The following is a 20064-nucleotide window of genomic DNA, read 5'->3' as shown; positions in this document are numbered from 1 at the left end:
TCTACAGCAGCAGGGGCAGGTTTATGCAAGATTTTCAGACCCGCCCATTAAATCCAGACAGAAATCTTGAAACACAGTTTGTGAAGCCTAGCTCCACAATTCAAATCTAAATGGTTGAAATGCTTTTTACACCTTTTTTTTAGAAATAAATCTACGACCTATTTAATGTTTAGAAGAAAATGTCTGAATTCACTTTAAAAGGGGTTAAAATTGGAAAATAACCATATGAATAATTTGCACACGTTCTTTTTTTGTGGAGCCAGCATAACATTTCTGCTTTTAATCCATTTTGAGAGAATATATTAGAGGATTATGGCAAAAATGTCTAAGTGGTGTAGGCATTTAAAAACTGTGTAGATTAAGCTTGCTTAAAAATGCTAAATTCTCAATAAAACACCATATCAACTAGGTTGGCATGATCTTACATCATACATTTTATATTAAATAAAGGTAATGGAATACAATTGTTTTAAATATTACATTTAATCTGGGGAATCATATAAATCAAGAACCATTTCATTTTTTGAAGAATTTCTTTTGTGGTTACACCATTTGACCATTTCAGGAGGATTCAGTCTTACTTTTGGTGACATTTTTTTTGCAAATGTCATTTCAAATGACATCAAACCAACAAAAATACTAAATTTACATTTTAACAAACCTGATGCGTCTTTCAGACAATTTTTTTGATATTTTTTGTATTGCTCATCTTGCCAACCCTTATTTGTCACTGACCTATACAATAAATGAAATAACACAACAAATACCAACAGTTAAGAAAAAGCCATACGATAAAAGTGAGTCTTACAAAGATGACACTGAGTTTGCCTGCCTGAGATCTCCAGGCAGGGAGTTCCACAGCTGAGAGGCCCGAACAGCAAAGGCCCAGTCCCCTCTAGTAACAAGTCTAGATTTTGGAACCATCGGTAGGGCCCTGCCTTAGGATCACAAGCAGCGATCAGGCTCATAAGAAGTTAGCAGTTCGCAAATATAAGCAGGATCCTGACCATTCAATGCTTAAAAAACAAGCATTCAAATCTTAAAAACAATTCTAAAACTCACAGGTAACCAGTGAAGGGCAGCAAGGATTGGTGAATTGTGGTCTCTTCTCTTAATACCTGTTAAAAGTGTTTTGTAATGATCAAGTCTGGAAAATATAGTTATAGTTAGCAACTTTGGAATTGTTGAGATCCCTGCTAGAAAGCAAATAAAGTTCTTTGGATTTTAACAATGTTTGTAATGACTGAACCACTGTTGGGTTCAGTCAAGTTTGTACCACAACCAGTAACAACCCTCTTCAGGCTGAATGGTCATGAAGTGTTTAATATGACATCAACCACAATCAACCACCAATTTAAATGATTCTGTCATATTTCAAAGTATTCTAGCCTTTTTTATTTGTTTGTTTGTTTGTAGAAAAATAAGATAGTTTTTTATGGTCTATCAGTCATTCATCCCAGTGTCCTTCAAAAGCTATTATCGGTATCATGGTTTCATAGCATTAACCGGCAGGATGTGATCCCACCAAATGTGACCGGTGTCATCATCAGAGATCCTACCTGCTCTTACAGTCGAGTTGCGGAGCGACAGGAAGAAGAGGCTGAGCGCAGATCAGGCATGACACACCCTGCCAGGCCAGATCCGAGCACAAAGGCAGGAGCCGGGTGCCTGCCTCCACCCCCACCCCCTCTACCCCCCCGAATCCACACAAGCTCACTCTCCATCTGACAGGCCGTTGTCAGAGCGTGCCAGGAATATATGGTAATGACTTACTGCCAGAGTTCAAGGAGGAGAATGGATTAGCACAACCTGGTTCTAGCTCAAGTTTTTTTTTTTTTTTTTTTTTTTTAAACCAAGCTGCCTTGAAAAGTGTTTGTTTCTCCCAAATGTGCAGTGCAGTTGCCCCCCGGTCTGTCACTGTGGGTCAGAGGCAGCAAGAGGAGCTGAAAGGCTGTCAGCTTCTGTCTTTTTCAAAGCCAACTACATTAATGGGCTGCCAGTGTGACCCAGCCGCGCTCTTTGTACTACACGATTACCGTGTATAGTCGTGGACCTAATGCTGCTGACCTCTATTTACTAATGGGGAGAGACCTTTAAGGGGCACTCAAGACTGAAATCACTTTTTGTGCGTTTGCTCCCAGTGTACTTTCCTTTTTTCCTTTTTCTTTTTTTTAAGATTGTGAGTGTTGCTGTGAGTTGCTTCCACCCGAGGCTTCGAGAACACGGAGCATGTGCATCCTGTCCGGTCCTGTAAAGTGAAACAGCGAAACAGAGGATTCTCGGAGCCTGGAGCAGATATGGGAGTACTGCACTCAGTAACACGATGTGGGCTGACAGTAGTTTAACTGAGGACGGAATGTCTTGAGTTTCTTTCTCTGTTTCGTTCTCTCGGTGCAAAGATGCTCTCCTGAACTCAGTGAACACGTAGATTTTTAATAGGACCGAATTCTCAGCTCACTCTCTCACTTGACTTTTCTCATGTGTCCATGTTTGACTCCATGACTCTGGAACTATTTTAGAAAAAGTAGTTCATGTTGTACCACATCGGCGTGTTGACTGCACCCGGCAACCCCTCCTACTCATGATACTCATGAGTGTAACGCTGCACTATTGACGCCTGTAATCAGAGAATTATTCAGTCTTGGAGAGGACGAGCGTGGACCATTTTGTTGTAAATTTGTGCATTTTGCAGCATGCCCGCATCCCACTGCTTTGTAATTGGGTGATTAAAAATGCATATTGTTATCACAGTGTGCCTTCACATGTATTATTAATATCAAAAGATGAGGCGGCTGATGCTGATAATATATTATGACGCCTGATGTTCCAGTAAAGCTTCAGATATCTTTTTGTATTGACAGATGGCTGCTTTGTTGGCAAAAAAATATATATTTTTTTGTTGTTGTTCATCTTTGTCATGAATGTTGTCTGTGTCTAAATGAATATGTATTTCCTTTTAGCAGTAGGGGCCTACCCCCCCAGGGACAGTTTCAGTGGCTCTGACTGTGCTCTGGGGCTGCAGCAGGAAGAAGGAGAGCAAGCCAGGGCTTGCATTGTGTAGAAATTAATCACATTACAAGGAGGCAGAAAAAAAAAAACATGGCTGGTTTTTCAACCGCTGGCTGACGTCACAAACTGTAACAGATACATGAGTACATGAGGGCTGCCAGTCCAAGCATCCACAATCATTGACTAAAATAGATTTGTTCAGTTGTCTTCTGCTACCTCAAATTAGCCGTTACCTAAAGACGTCATTTCATAGGTGACTTTGGTGATGGCGCATAACAGGAGAACGCTCCACAGCAAATTAGACAGAATTGCACAGACTTGATTTGATTCAATTTGAAGTATAATGTTGAGTGGCAGTGTCTTTTTTTGTAGAACTTATCAAGGATAAGGATATCAAGGATATATTACAATGGTAATGTGTTCAAAGTGCTTGTGTATACAACTTGAGGACAAGGAACACACTTGAAACCATGCCAGGGGGATTAAGGATGGAAAGAACATAAAGGTCAAGATAAGGAAAATAAACAGCTACATAAAAATCTCAAAAAGCTTGAAGTGGTTGTGCGTTTAAACAGCTTTTTTATTTGTACATTCCGAGATTGAAGAATTGTTTGATGTAAACTCTAAATTGTGGAAAATGCATGATAAGCAAACTACTCAAGACTTCGGTCGTACTCAGTGAAACCAAACAATCCATTTTTCCAAAGTAAAGAAAAACTGAGGTAGATATAATCAGCAAATGATATTGTCCATCTTATAGCCATTCATCACATTTACCTGTTTCAGTGTACACAGCATACAATGATATATAAGAAAAGCTATTATTTTACAAGAATAAGTACATGCTGAAATTAAAGAGGCACTCTTGCCATTATTGTACAGATAGGTTAGTTCACTTGTCATGGGGAATACTATTTATGTGAATATAATGTCTTATGTGGCTCTGGAACAAACAGTCTAAATTTAAAATGGAAAGATCAGGTGTTTCCTCTCAATCTCTTGCTTGGAAGTCCCTCAACCTTATGGAAGTGTAATACTTAATGACTTACAAATGAATGAAAATTGGGTGTATGCTGACACTGAATGTTTAAACAATGCATTAATATTAATGTGGCTTCAAGAAACTACCTACTCACATTGTGGAGTAACATACATGTGTGCATCCACAGGTGCCCTAAGTTGATAAAGTATGTTCCTTTTCTGGCTGTCATGCAGAATGATTGGCCTACTTTGGGGTGACGGCCCACCTTATTTGTCCTCCTGCTCCGTCTTTACATTACACTATCACAAATCAGTCCAGGGTTGTGATCCGAACTGTGCAAGGAGACGGGGCATGTTTGACTTGCACATCTTGTTCAGGCTTTGAATATTCAGTGAGGCCGCTCCTTTGAAGCTGAGCTCACATGTCTCCTTATGTGACCTCAGCAGCTTTATTCATTGTGACTTTTGCAAAGTGATCTTTAATCTAAAGGGAACCACCCTGAGGTGTTTGAGGACTTGAGCAGATGTCTTGTCACTGGATCGCATTTTGGAAATAATAATGATGTTTTGGCAGACAAAAAGAAGCCACAGACTGCAGTGGTGTGCCTAGTGTAATGTGTGTATTACAAATAATGCTATATTAAGATTATTGTGTATTTTCAGATTTGAAAAGTCATGTTCTACATCAGTTTTTTTTACACTTTACACTAACTGGAATTGCTAGTTTGAGCTCATGTGCAAAAGCTGCTGTCTGCACTGTAAAAGAAATAGAAAATAAAGGCTGATTTCCTGTTACCATGGCAGTGATTGTAATGCTGCTTCTCAAGGCAGCTGGATTTCTTCTCCAATTCGTCTTGGAGATGTCCCGTATTTATACCATGGAGCCTTGTGTAACCCATAAAATCAATGCCCTGGATGATTTTTTTGAAGACCGTTTGGCCAGCTGTGTGAGACATCTCATTATGTTTTTTTGCTCTCTGCAGCGTCCGTTGTGGCCATGCAGTCATATGGGTTTTAAACATAGAACGAGAGCAGGTGCAGCCATTGTCCAAAAGCGCTGGAGAGGAAACACACACACACACACACACACACAAACAACATGCCTTATCCTGCCTTGAAGTGTCCCCACGGACGTCTGCTGTGCCATTACTCTGTGTTCAGCAGCTCAACACGCACCGACAGCCAAACTCTGCACCCGAGTTCCAAATAGTTCTGATTGACTGCCTCCACTGCCTCATGTACAGTACCTGATCCTTAGAGCCAGCAGGAGTATGGAATCATGCTGTGATAAATGGCCAAGCAGCTAGGGGAGGCAAAGGGAAGGGTTTATCCAAGACTGTTTTGTTTAATTGCTAGTCCGCCGGCAGGTAGGTTTTGATTAAGCTCAGCAGGAAAATAGCATGTGCCCGACAGTTACCGCAGACCTGCTGCACGACTCCAGAGGCAGGTTACGTCACAACATTGACATTTGATGAGTTGACATCGAGTTGAAAAGAACTTCTCTGTGAGTAGATCTCATGTCAACAGTATTACTGATATACTCTATTCAACACAGCTACTGAAAGACATATTAAGTGTCAGGTAGGCCTGTCACAATAATTATCGACTTATCGTACAATAACTTAATTATCAACATCATCATGTCGATATATCGATTTATCGTATGATACAGGGACATGACCTTTATCGTTTTTTTACTTCAATATTTCCCTGCCCACCTTGCATTATTATGCTATTATATTATCATTATATCAGTGGTATAAAATAATCTTCAAATGACAATAATATTTTTTATCACGATTCTTTCTGAGACAATATATCGTCCAACAAAAGTAGTTATCATGTGTTGGGCATGGAAGGTGACAAACTAAGAATATTTCTCTCAGTTTTCCTATATAGAGCATACAGTATGTTCTATTTTGTAAAATGTGGTTAGAATTTGTTTTCTGCTAGGTGGATTATAGATTTCATACTGCTGCTTTCTGTGTGTCTGATTTCTCTAATTATCTAATTCATGGCAGTGATATCTGTGGTTGAATTATAGTATTATATATGTTTTACTGGTGATTATTTTAAAAAATGAGGTGGTGATTTAAGGGTTTTGTTTTGATTTTGAATGTTGTATTAATTAAATTGCGCTCTCAAAGACCCTCGTTCATTTTTTTGCTGAACATTTGTTTCAGTTTAAACACTGGTTCACTTTATTGACCAGGTTAATGGAGTCCAATAATTACTTAATTGAATTTACTGTAACAGTCATTAATTATTATTACAACTACATAATTATTATGACTTTATTAAACGCTCAATAATCGTGTAGGCCATTGTCTTTTTTGTAATTACTTCTCTTTACTAAAATATACCACAGCCAGAATTTAATGTATGTCTCAGGATCTCATGCTCAAGTCAGCCCAATGACCCAGATAACTGCAAGAACTAAATCTGCTGCCTCCATCTTTCTTCTTACTGAAGTCGAACAAAGAATACAAGCATCACAAAGAGCTCAGGTAGTTGGCAAGTGTGCATTTTCACATGGATCTCATGACCACTCTTTTTGAAATACTCCAACACAACAAAGTGACTTTGGGGAAAGGCTGACATTTAAACTCCAGCAATGTTTATGATGTAATTTGACCAGTCTGACAGGTACTTGCCACCTGTTAGTGATAAGTAATGCAGATGGCTAGTTTCTCTTATATGGCTGAGATGTCTTCCCAGAAATGCTGGCGCTCTCATGAATACAAACATTTTGCATTGTACCTGTTAATGTAACTGCATGTCTTCACAGCTCCTGTCAAATGGTACAAGTTTGAAGCAAGAAAATGATTTTAGATTATGAAAAGTAGAATTTAGTGTCAAATAAGCAACTGTGTGTGGATCAAACAGGGTAATGATTCTGGGCTTAAATGTGGCCCATCCTCTTCATATAAATCATTATATGCTCAAGTGAATCAGATCAGTATACACATGTAATGAGTATTAAATATTTTGCAATTTACACCATGGTAAAATTGTGCTAACTACTGAATGTCTCTCTAAGTGACTCCAAACTAAGGATTTGATAGCAGGCAATAAGTTAGAAGAGAGCTACTGGATATCATTTTAATGAGCCTGTGTCGGTTGACAAGTTGATAGATCCGTAAGCCTACTAACCAATTATATAACAAGTCATTCATGATTAGCTCTGAATCAGCTGCTGATGACACCTAAGCAATAACGAATTCTTACTTAGTCGTCATTAGTTATTCATTTTCTTCTACATCATACTGAGTTGTTACTTGTGGCACTTATTAACTTACTGTTACTATGCCACACAGTGCTAAGACAGAACATTGATTTTTAGTTTATTTCGGTCATTAAACTCAAATACACATGTATAATTCTTTATCTCCCTTAGAAACAATTCCAAACCAAAAATAAAATAAATGAATAAATAAATAAAGCAGTTTCTGAGCGAAAAATGTGAAGCATTTTCTTCTAACACCAACCCTTTTTACATTAGTCTTTCGAATAGATCACAAACACAAAACATAGACTATAGTGAAAATATACACACATATTTCCTGATATAATCATGGTTATATATCCCCAAAAGTACCAATGTACAAAATTCATATATTTAACGTTTGCACAAAACTTTACAGTTACGTTTTTTTTAAGGTTTTAACAAACTTACCTTGAAAAACAGCAGAAGAGGAGAAAAATAAGCCTTTCTTACTGTGGACACTTTGAGTTGCCGAACACATTCATCATGGCTGCATTTCATTTAGCTGAGCCAGGTCCAGGTCGCTGTATCACGCATGCTGGCTCAAAGTGGATGACTTTGTAGGACACCTAAATGAAACAGAGCCGTCATTAGCAGTATTGGATACACCTGGACGCCTTTTACAGTCAGTAGTGTCGCCGTCTCCCCCGGACATTAGTGAAACTGAGAAGTACAGACCTTTTCTCTCTGTGCTACTGCTTTCTCAGTATCAGTCATAGGTTGACTAAAAGCCTCTGTCTGTGTAGCATTAGCTTTGTGCTGAGCTAAGCTACTTTTAAATTGTTAGGGCAATGCCCCCAGTTCTTTTATTTGTTTAGGCCGCCAGCTATTTGTTGGAGAAACAAAAAAGAGTCTATTTAGAAACTACTTGTTGTTCATTAATTAGCTGCTAGGTCCTGCTTGTGTTCATCGTTTCTTTATTAATTACTAAAAATGTTGTGTCCCTTTTATGTAAAGTATTAGCAATGCTTCTTATTATAGTTTTTGTTACAGACTGTGTCGTTAATTCTAGCTGGCTATCCGGGGAACAGTACTTACTTATACCCCAGTTTCAACCTCATCCTTATTATCCACATGAAAAATCGCCATTTGAAGTGAGACCAGATAATTACATTTGTTTGTAACCTCTCACAGATGCCATCATCAATTTTCACCTCAGCATGATATTATTTTGTCACCATTTTCACTACCCTCAGGAGGTCTGAATTATCACTCACCATATGACCATATGATGATACCTCAGAGCTCTCCTCCCTGTTTTATGACCCCCTCTTAAAAAAAAAAAAATTATAATTATATATATATGTATATATTGGATTTCATCAAAAATGAGAATTCTCTTTATTCCTTTATCCACAGATCTGATATTTTCCTGGATCTTTAACGAGTACCCGACATTTGTGAAGCAGGACACTCGCCGCTTCATCTCGCAGGAGACTGGGAATCTGTACATTGCCAAAGTGGAGCCGTCAGATGTGGGCAACTACACCTGCGTGGTGACCAACACCGTCACAAAGACCCGAGTCCAGGGTCCACCCACTCCACTAGTGCTCCGCAGTGATGGTGAGAACAACACTTTCTGCATTAACCTACACTTTCATGTAAACACCAGCGTCAGTAATCTAATTAGAGCATAAGTCAGCTGATTGGGCTGCACATCCTGCTGTTTTGTTATAGAATCCGCTAATTTGAGTATCCTGTCACAGCAGAGTTGTTAATTTCCCTCTCCCAAATTATATTTAACTCTCACGTGTGAGGTGAGATTTGTGATGCACCCCTACTGCATTGTATGTATTACTTTCACATAATAGCCTCTAAGAATGCTTAGTTCTAATTGGTAAGACGGAGTGCATAATTTTCAAATAACCTGTAGCCTCATCATTCTATTATTATCTATTATTCCTCATACACAGCCTTGTTGCAGTAGTACTTTGCAGTAGTACTTTATTAGCAAAATTTCACACATATGTACACATATAAATATAGTTTGATATTTGCTTTTTTTTTTGTAGGCGACTATAGTGTAAGCAAGTTAATTATGATGTGTATTAAAAGGCTATGGTCCCATTGGCAATGCTAACATGCTGATGTTTAACACCTGTTAAACATCAGCATGATTATCAAAGTCATTAATATTCATCCTCTGGGCACCATGAATATGTGTACTAAATGTATTATATAGTCACATCTCATCATGGCTTGTCTGTAATTCCATTTGATTCATACTTCCAACAGTACTGAAAATGCAGCTCCTCATTTATAACACAGGCAGGAATCACTTGGATTATTAAATACAGCCCTGCTAAAAAAAAAAAAATAAGAAAAAAAGTGAACTGGTCCCTGGTCACGAGAAACAAGAAGTCAAACTTGTTTTGTTTGTACCTGAAAGTAGGACAAGAGGTTTTAAGGAATACAAATGAAATTCAAAGGTTAATTATCTCTTTCTTTGCTAATTTCAGCATGTCCTTTAACATGTGGATCTGATGCTTTAGGCTGGCCTTATCAAGGCACTCCAGAGGAAAGGTCATTGTCAGCAAGTAATCTAATTGTAGGCTTCCGTCCCAGGAGCGTGTTCCTTACCATATCTAATGCAGCAGAAGAAATATGATGCCAAATGTAATTTTCACTGGAAATGTCCTTTATGTTTTTGTGGGGTTTTGTCTAATTAGTTAGAACTGATTTGAGGCAATAACCTCCCCACCCACCCCCGTTATCTCCTATAACAGCTTTGTTTGACCTCGTTATTAGAAATTATGAATTATTATTAATAATGGTCATTCTTTATTTTAATACCTTCTTATTAGCATTCATACCCAGTAAATAAATGCTTACATTTTAAAGTCCCACTCCGCTCAAAACTCTGTTTTTCTTCTCCTGTTGGATGTTTCACTTTGCACAATGTGTGTTTGTTTGCACTGTCGTCTGCTGAAGAGGACAAGTTTCTCTGTGCTCACCATAAATCTCACTTTAAGGCGTGCAGCTATGAACACGATTTGTGACAGCACAACTAGTTAGAGTCAATCATTGTCCAGCATACAGCGTACACAAGTGTGATGTGAAAACTTGAAGCCTCCAGTGCACAAGTACTCAGAATTGACTTTACAGTCAAGTAGTAGGAGCGAGTCCACTGGTTAAACTTGAGAAAATAAAAATATTTTGTTATTTATAGATAGAAGTACTATAGATGTTATGATTTTCAATAAGCTAGTAATTAAAAAACATACCAAGCACAAAATATAAACTAAAATAGAGTATTTAAAATGTCTTAAACATATCTGATGAGGCACTTTAATAGTTCATTAATATGGTTCACTTATTATATCTCATTATACAGTAGTAACATTTGTTTTATGTGTGTTTATCAATGTATTTATTCACAATTATAACTCCTTATATGAAACATGCATTACTGGCCTATAAACAGTTAATGAATGCTTAATAATGCAGTATAGCACAGCAGTTATTGCATATAATGATATATATTACAAACAAACTAATCTTACAGTGTGGTATATACTGATTAACTAATTATATACATTTATGAATTATTCCATGTCAAATTAAAACTGTAAATAATGTAAAGATGTATTACATAATATTGCCGACATATGTGTTCTACTGTATGTTACAATAAATGATCAACTCTTTACATATGGGTTATGGATGCAGACTATGAGGAAATATCAGGAAGATAGTTAGGGTTAGGGTTAGGGTTAGGACATTAAGATTAAATTGCATTCATATTATCTTGACAAGTCCACTACAGTATGTGTTGAATCATTTATACACTGCTACTAAGTGTTAAATAGGGGAAATAAAACTAAAGTGTTATAAGTATCAGTGGTGGCAGCAGTATAAGTATCACAGGATCTTGGCAGGCGCTATTGAATCGAATGTTGGCTCAGGAAATAACACAGGATATCACAAAACACTGCATTCATAATCACAGCATTTCCCCCCAGTTCACTTCTGAATGTAGCTCTGGCTGTAGTAATATAGGGCTCAGCTTGCAACTTCAGGGGGGGGGGGGGGGGGGGGGGGGGGGCAGAGGTTATATTTGTAACCAAATAAAACCGAAGAGACGAAGCAGGTTTGAGAAGATATTAGCTGACATCCTTTTAAATCACAGCCTGAGTATGTGACATCAAACAAACAGTGTATCTACGTGACGAAATGCTCAAACAATACCAAATGTAATTTATTGAAACAATGTATTTTTAATGCAAGCGATTCGGCTGTCAACACACTGATGAGATGTCACATATTTAGACAATTAAATTGAGCATTCATGGAAGTTTTCCGTGGTAATAAACATCCTCAAAATGTCTTTCATCACCAATCACGGAGCGAGAGACAGAATTGCGAATAGCTGGGTGTGATTTGAGGAAACGTTTCTTTCTTTCTAGCAATTCCCCCCCTTCCCTCCCTTCCTGTTTCATTATACCTTCATTTCACCAAGGCGAACACAACATCAGCCTTACCTCACAGTCACAGGGAGCTCAATGCAGGAAGAAGAGGGGTGTATTAAACAGGTGTCCTCCCCCCTCCTCCAACCCCCTTTACAAAAGGTTATGGTATGAGACAATTACCCATCCACTTCCACCTGTCTGCTTGAACATGGGTGATAGTGCGGTGGTTACATTCCAGTGTGAGACAGTTGTGATAAGGATCTGAATTAGCTTTCACAGTCACTCAGGGAGCCATCCTGATAACACATGCCTCGGCAAATCAACGAGATGAAATTGGCCTGTTTCCTCCATCTCTAGAGCTATTTGTGCAACACAGCCTTGAATTACAGCAATGGGGGGAAAACCTATTGTTACACCGGTAGATGAGAGTGGCTTAAAATACAGTGATTGTGCAGCCAGGCTTGCAAAGAAAGAGCTTGCAAAAGGGACAAAATTAAAGCGCAAACCCCCCCCCCCACAATTATTTACAAATGAATTTATATAATTCACCATAGTTTCATTTAAGGGGAAGACTAAAAAATGATAAAACACGCTACACACTTCACTCTTGATTTATGAGTGAGTCTCCTCCCGGAGCTACAACGCCAAAGAGCCCACATTCTTGTCTTCTCCTTTATCCAGAGATTTTTAGCATGCACAGCAGCAATATTATAATCCACCAGAGCTGCTTCACCGACAGTGAATGGGACGCTTTGTAGACACAGTGGCAGCACCCATGGGGATTTTATAGGCCCATTTTCTGGTTCATAGCTGTTAGCACTACAACAAGATGAAACTCATCTGGATGTAAAAGCTCAAACCGTCTATGGATTCTCAAAGTTGTGTTTTTTCTCTCTCTCTCTCTCTCTCTCTCTCGATACGACATCAGTGTGTTTGCGTGTCCACTGGAGAGCGGTCTGTGTGTTTTTTTTGGTTTCTTTTTCTCATTATTTTCAATGGGGATGGGAGTGTGTGTTTCTTCTGCTTAGATCGCAGAAGCGTTGGAAGTTTAAAAAAAAAAAAAAAAGGCATTTCAGCTTATAGTAAAAGGGGGCTGTACTTGAAAGGGGTTTTTAGTAGTTGAGGAGCAACAGCAGAAACCACAACATGTGTTTTTTTTTTTTGTTAATTGAGCTTTTGTTTCCTTTTTTTAGTTACAGTTTTGAGTTACAAATCAAAAAATAATCTTATTTTCACCAGGGTTAGGAAAGTTACTTTAGAAATGTAATAGGTTTAAGATTACTAGTTACCTTATTTAACATGTAATAAGTAATGTCAATGACGTAATCACAGTAATGTATTTGATTACTTTTCTAATTTTCTAATGAATGTTTTCAGCTGTTAGGGTAAGTGTTCCCATTAAGCACCAACATCTAAGTTCAGGTGTTTTTCATGGATACTGAAATTATTTATAAGGGAGATCATTTCTTATAAAGCAAGATGTATTCATTCATGTAGATTTTGGAATATAAAATAAATTTTCTGAAAAAGTCAAAATTCTGGCATGGGCTTAATTGGTACTGTGACACCATTTAAACCCATGTGTGCTCCAAATAAGCCCACCTCATGATTTATTTACAAAATATAAACACTTCACTAACACAAACACTCATTTGTATTCTTCTCTCTTCCAGGTGTGATGGGTGAATACGAGCCAAAGATTGAAGTTCAGTTCCCAGAGGTCGTTCATGTTGCCAAAGGATCCACTATAAAACTGGAATGTTTCGCTCTGGGAAAGTAAGCACAAAGGGGAAAAAAAAAATATATATGTATATTTCTAGAAAAAAGCTCTGTGATATGTTTTTCATGTGTTTCACCACTTTGCTGCAATCCTCATGTGTTTTCATCAGAGAAATTAGAAGGTGCATGCATGTTGTGGTGTAAGGATCTACAGTTAAAATAGCAGGTTTTTGTACCACTGAGTCCAGGACTTGGTAATAATATGCCTAAATTGCACTTAACTCTTTAGAGTCTGAGGTAATTCTTGTGGTTTTACAGACATCCACCAGGGAATAAAAACCCATATAAGCCCCTTAAACCTTTCATATGAAAGTTATAATGGTGTGACCAAAAGAAACTTTGATCCTTTCCAAAGAAATGCCCTGAATGTTTTGCTCCTATCTCCATTGCATTTTAAGGATTTAAGGATAATTGAAGGTTAATTTAAGCACCATGTCCCCCCACATCTTGCAAATTAAGGCAATTCTGAGGCATTAAATTCAAATAATTGAAGGACCTTGAGTTAATGTTGGGTTGTATGTGTATGGATAATGATGTAATTAAGGCATTTTAAAGCTCTTTTAAGGGACGTTTGTTTGCTACTAATTGGGTTCGGCATATTTCTGAAATGACTGTCTTCATCATTAGTGAATGGCATCAGTATTTTGCAGCACAAATTGAACTATAATTTGCCTTTATTGGTCTCGGACTCAAGTCTGGGAAATACACTGAAAGTTTTCTTGTTGCAGTTTTGTTTGAATTCAAAGTGAGTCAAACTATAATGAATAAAATAGTAAAAATATCCACATTTACTGCACTAAATGCATCAATGACAGCACTTTTTCTATTTTATGTCAAGCCTTTAAAGCCCTTTAAAAGATAACAATCTGCACATTTGGGGGAATTGTCCATTCATGACAAGTCATTGACAAAAATTGTAAACTTCTGTATGTCTCCTCTCACCAGCCCTGTGCCCTCTATAAACTGGAGAAGAGCAGACAGCGTTCCCTTCCCCAGGAAAGTGGACATGAGGAAAGCCAGCGGCGTCCTGGAAATCCCATATTTCCAGCAGGAGGACGCCGGCACGTACGAGTGTGTGGCGGAGAACTCCAGGGGAATGAACACGGTGAAAGGAAAGCTCTCTTTCTACGGTAGGTGATCCTGTCGCGCATGAATATTTGACCAGCGTGCGCCACATCTGTCAGACCAGCTCAGACTGAGAGGCAGCAAAAGCAGACACAACTAGTCTTATAAAGCAGTCAGCGGCAGCTCGTGTGCCATACGTGAGGAGGGAAGCTCGTTTTAACAGCACATCAAAATGATTAAAGGCTGTCAGCCATGATGCCTCTAATATTTTGATCCAGATTAAAGGAGTGATGCGGATGAGGCTGAGCCCTTGGATACGACCTTGTTGGTGAGCCTTGTATTGGGTTCCACCAGATGGCACCGTGATTGACATCCAACTTGACTGGAGATCAAAGCCGTTAAATGTACTATACATAGAGCAGTGGCACATACTGTATGTTGGGGACATAATCTGCACCGAAGCATCTGGAGCAACAGGAAGGGCGTTAGAAGATCCACTCATTGTTGCTGATAGTCCCGGGGTGAGACTCACACCTATTCAGATACTAGCAGTCATTAGAACCACTGACTGGAGTGTGTAGTCCATTCATGACATCTCTTCTAACAAAATGACTGATACAACACACTGATTTTTAAAAAATGTAATATTCAATGTTCGGAAAACACTATTCTTAAATTCAACAGTGCTAAACTCAATGGTATCTGCATTCAACATGGCTTTTATATTGTTTTGTATAGTGAATACTCTAGATCTGAATTTCAATAAGCAGTGCTATACTGTAGGACAGGGGTGACTAACTAATTTTAGTTCAAAGGCCACATACAACCCAGTTTGATCTCAAATGGGCCAGACCAGTAAAACCATTGCATAATAACCTAACTTTACTTTTACTTACTTGTATTTACTAACTCTACAATGATAAACTATATATTTACAAAACAGATGAACAGCCTGAGATGTCTTAAGAAAAATGAGTACAATTTCACACTATTATGTGTCAGTCTTTTACAGATTATTTTGCACAGAAGCTGTTGATTGACAACATTTTACACAATGTTTAATATATGAATGTTTTAAATATGACTACAGTATGTAGCCTATGTATTGTTTTTTCAGAGAGTTGTATTCTGATGAGGGTGAAAAAACCTTTTTGCACCTTTTGTGGCCCTATGTTTGACCCCCCTGCTGTAGGAGGTTATTATTTTAGTGCTTAAATAATTATTATCAATCCCAAAATCGATCATTTTGGCTAATGTATAAATTAATATAGCTAAAGAGTTTTCATATTTGTAAGGCAAGGCAAGGCAGCTTTATTTATATAGCACATTTCATACACAATGGCAACTCAATGTGCTTTACATAAAACAAACATTTAACAGTAAAATTGGAAATAAAAAAACATAAAAACATGCAATTTGACAGATGCTGTCAGACCTCAGGGATTTCTGTTTCCTTACAGTTTCAATGTGCAAAACTATCATATCCAACCATCTATATTTTTTATTATGATTATTATGTCTTTGTTTTACACAAGAAACCTGGAAAATAATAACTGACTATGGTTCATGTATAATTTCATTCAAAAGTTATATTAAAAAAAGAACCCATAATGATAATAATATGAAGAGTATTCATTGCAACAATTACATTTTTAAGTGAGACCAACACTGTCTCACTTCCAGACTACATGAGTTACTTCATTTTGTCAGCATTCACAAAACAATCAGCACACATGACGTACTCTTTTCTGCCACAATGCAGCACACACAGATAATAGAGGAGCTGCTCACAGCTGGAAAAATTCAAATTAATTGTGGATGATTGTAAAACAGCTGAAAACACATCAGATAAGAAGAAATAACTTGTGATATTTTGCCAAAAAAACATATAAGTATTTGGGGAAAACATTTAGCTGTTTCTCTGATAAGTATAATTGGCTTTCACATTTGAAAGTCACAGTTCTGTTTATGTCTGACAGTGATGACCAAGTGACACATCATTTCCTGTTAGTATAAAAGGGTTAAGCATGCATTAAGATTAGTATATGGTATATAATATATTCCGTGTGTAATCAGTGTCTGACATTCTTTAATTGATGGCATTTGATGGCTTATTAACACTAGACTGAAACCCAAAGAGAAAAGCAATAAGTAGGAAAGTATATTATTGATATTATAAATCTTATTCATCAATCCATATAAATAATCAAAGTTGGCAAGTTAACCTCCATGACCTTACTAATTAAAACATCTCAATGCTAGAACTGCAGCCTGACAACTCCAGCAGCATTAATTACAAGAAGTCATGAATTTATGGATGAAACAATACCATTACATTTATATCTGACCAATACTTGGTCCAGTCCTGTAAGCAGTTAGCTTGCTCTTTGATTCATTTATGGATTTTCCCCCAACCTTGACCCCTCTTTGTTTTCCTTCCTTCTGATTTTCCCCCTTTCAAGTAATGCTGTGTCAGCTGTCAGAAATAACTCATTTGGGGCATTAAACAATTTGCCATTATTTACAACAGCCCCAGAAGCTCTCAGCGTCATTCACTATAACAGCCCTGGAACACGCTGTGATGCACCAAGCCTTGATTTGTCCTTTAGAGCCGCTGGTCCTCTCTCATTTTTTGATGTGTTTTGTCATTCTCTCACTCATAGTCACACCCTCTATCTCTCTGTCTCTCTCAAGCTGTCTGCAGCCAGGTGATAAAAATCAGTAATCTTATTTTGAACTACCTTTGAATTAAGCCTTTGAGACATTCGTCAGCAGTGTAAGCCAATGGAGGGATCGATAAGGGTATTTCGTGTACATCCAAGCAAGCTACAGTAGGAAGAGCAAAGGCTTTTGTGTTAAGACAGGATGAAATGAAGGTGTTACTTTATGGTGGCTTTACGGTCATTGTTGAAAACATTCTCAACCTTTTAATGTCAATGTTAGATGTACAAACATTGACTTTTTCTATCTTAAACCCAGGGTTGAAAAGGTTACTTTGGAAATGTAATAGATTACAGATTACTAGTTACATTATTTAAAATGTAACAAGTAATGTAAATGTTTCAATTACTGTACCTAATCACAGTAATGTAACTTATTACATTTTATATTTTTTGAGTACTTTTCTAATTTTCTAATGAATGTTTTCAGCTGTTAGGGTAAGTGTTCCCATTAAGCACCAAAATCAATCAAGTTCAGGTGTTTTTCATGGATACTGACATGATTTATAAGGGAGATCATTTTTTATAAAGCAACATTTATCTCTCATTTGAAAATGTATTCATTAGTTCATGTAGATTTTGGGATATAAAATAAAGATATTTGACCAAAAAAAATCAAAAGTCTAGGATGGACTTGGGTATTTTGACACCATTTAAGCCCATGTGTGCTCCAAATAAGCCCACGTCATGATTTATTTACTAAATATTAAAACAATTATATTGTTTTCAAATAATTAAAAACAGCAATATATGTATTCAGTTACATGTTAAATATTCAAAAATGAGCAAAATCATAAAGGTAACTGTAATATAATGACACATTTTTTCTCAGTAACTGTAACAGATTACAGTTACATTTATGTTGTAATTAAATTACATGACACCGTTACATGTAACTAGTTACTCCCCAACACTGCTTAAACCTCTCTAATGCAAGTTGACCTAATGGATATAAAGTATTGTATTTCCAATTTAGAACAATTTACTTGTCTTCTCGTATTTTAAAGCAATGTATTCATAAAATAGAAACTACATTAAGTGAAACAGGAGTTCATTCATTAACCACATTGAGGCTTTGGGATCACATTTGGGGTTTTGAGCTTGAGGTGAAATTATATTCATTATATATTAATTCAAAATATGTTCTTTTCAGTTTGGATGCATTTAGCCACAATCTTTCACCCTTCACCCTATTAGTCATAATTCTGTATTGAAACCAGCTTTTAATCACAAATTCACACCAGAGACAAGTAGTTTTGTCAAATTTCCATCTCTGAAATCTCTGAAAGTAAAACTTGGAAAAGAAATGGGCCTTTGCCCGCCTGTTGATGCCGATATTACTCAGCAAAAGCAAAGCTGTGACAGGTTAGTTGTATCCATAGACCCACAGACTTACCCCCTTGCATTATCTCACAGTGATTTCACCGATAAGGTAAATTCCCATCTTTCCTCTGCTTTGGCCGCTTGACGTTTGGCTCGATGGTATGCGCGCTTGGCAGAGATGGGCTGCCTGCTTTCATTTGGTAAGCGTTGACTGAGAATCGATAGGTTTGCAGCGGTTGAGGGATAGAATGAGGGACCCTGACAGTGAGAAGAAAAAGAAAAAAAAAACCCAAACAACAATGCGGGCCTGAAAGGTGCAGTGGGTGGGGTGGCTCAGCCCGGTGCTCTGATGGAGGATTGCAGTAGCGTGAGATGCTAAATGACTGGTGATGGTGTTCTTATAAAGTAAGTTTCTACCATCTCTCCTGGTTAGTTCTTTTCAAAACCCATACAGGCACATGCTGCACAGGCTTCTGCAAGGTATAAGGAATGGAGATAAATCTGAGATTGATTTAAAAATATATCTACAGAGAGAATAAGGGGAAGGTAAGCATAGATGTTATATCACTTAGGTGAGAATAAATCTGTCTCCTCTGTAGCTGCAGGTTCATATTTCAGTAGCTTTCAGGCAAAGGAAATTGTAGCTTTTTTACCATTTCCACATGGCAAGAGGGCAGCCTACATACAAGGTAACAGTTAATGACCTCAGCCAACCTTTTGCATCAGTCTCAGCTGCGAAAGAGATCTTTGAGGCCTATAGTACGATGCGTGGTCTAGAAATATAAACATTATTTGATACCGGACGGACTTTGATGTGGAGTCTTTGCAGGACTCTAACATTAATACACAAGACTACACAAATACCCCCCTCCGGTCTCTACATGCACCTCTTTTTATCCGTCTTTTCTCTGTGCTTCTTTTAACACCCACGTACAGTACATACACACTTTCACTCGCACATCAACTGAAGTTGTAATGCACAGATATCGTGCAGGGATGCATTTGCCATTATTGGATATCCCACTGTGTTTATCCTGTTTCTCTCAAAGGAAAAATACCACATTATAGCAGCCAATTAGAGCAGGATTTGTATTGTTACTGAAAAGCCTCTTCAAGGGTCAGTCCTTGAGAGTGGCATTAGGTAAGGTCTGTGGAATGGGAAAAGCTATGGTCAGCCATTACTCTTGTCCTGACACTGGCCTTGTGTGATATAGGATGATAGTAGCTTGACCTACACATCATCCAGAATGTACAGAGCATTACACAGAGAGAGCTTTACACATTTAGTTTGATGTGCCACTTTTTTTTTTCTTTTCTTTTTTTTTTGCTTTATCATTACCGAGCCTTGAGTTACTTGCATGACACAGCCAAGAATCAATTCTCCCCCTGTGTAATTATACTATCATTTACTCAGTATTGTATTGAATGGAGGGGTTTTATGGCACCAGTAGCCACCTTAATGAATATGGATCCAGTTTTTCACTTTTGTTCCAGTATAAGCACCATAGGAAAC

General features: G+C 37.7%; 1 protein-coding gene across 2 annotated transcripts in view; it reads left to right on the top strand.

Annotated features, from left to right (window-relative positions):
• cntn4 (contactin 4) overlaps window positions 1–20064 on the top strand; it is a 113277-nt gene that overhangs the window by 37678 nt on the left and 55535 nt on the right. For both annotated transcript variants that reach the window (XM_062444801.1, XM_062444810.1), the window contains exons 4-6: window positions 8615–8818; window positions 13338–13440; window positions 14389–14573. In XM_062444801.1, the coding sequence (XP_062300785.1) occupies window positions 8615–8818; window positions 13338–13440; window positions 14389–14573 (492 nt within the window). The remainder of the gene's footprint in view (window positions 1–8614; window positions 8819–13337; window positions 13441–14388; window positions 14574–20064) is intronic.

The sequence above is a fragment of the Scomber scombrus genome, chromosome 3, assembly GCF_963691925.1.
Source record: "Scomber scombrus chromosome 3, fScoSco1.1, whole genome shotgun sequence".
NCBI classification, from domain to species: Eukaryota; Metazoa; Chordata; class Actinopteri; order Scombriformes; family Scombridae; genus Scomber; species Scomber scombrus.
Note: the sequence above shows the minus strand (reverse complement) of the source record. Positions and strands in the feature narration are given on the sequence as shown.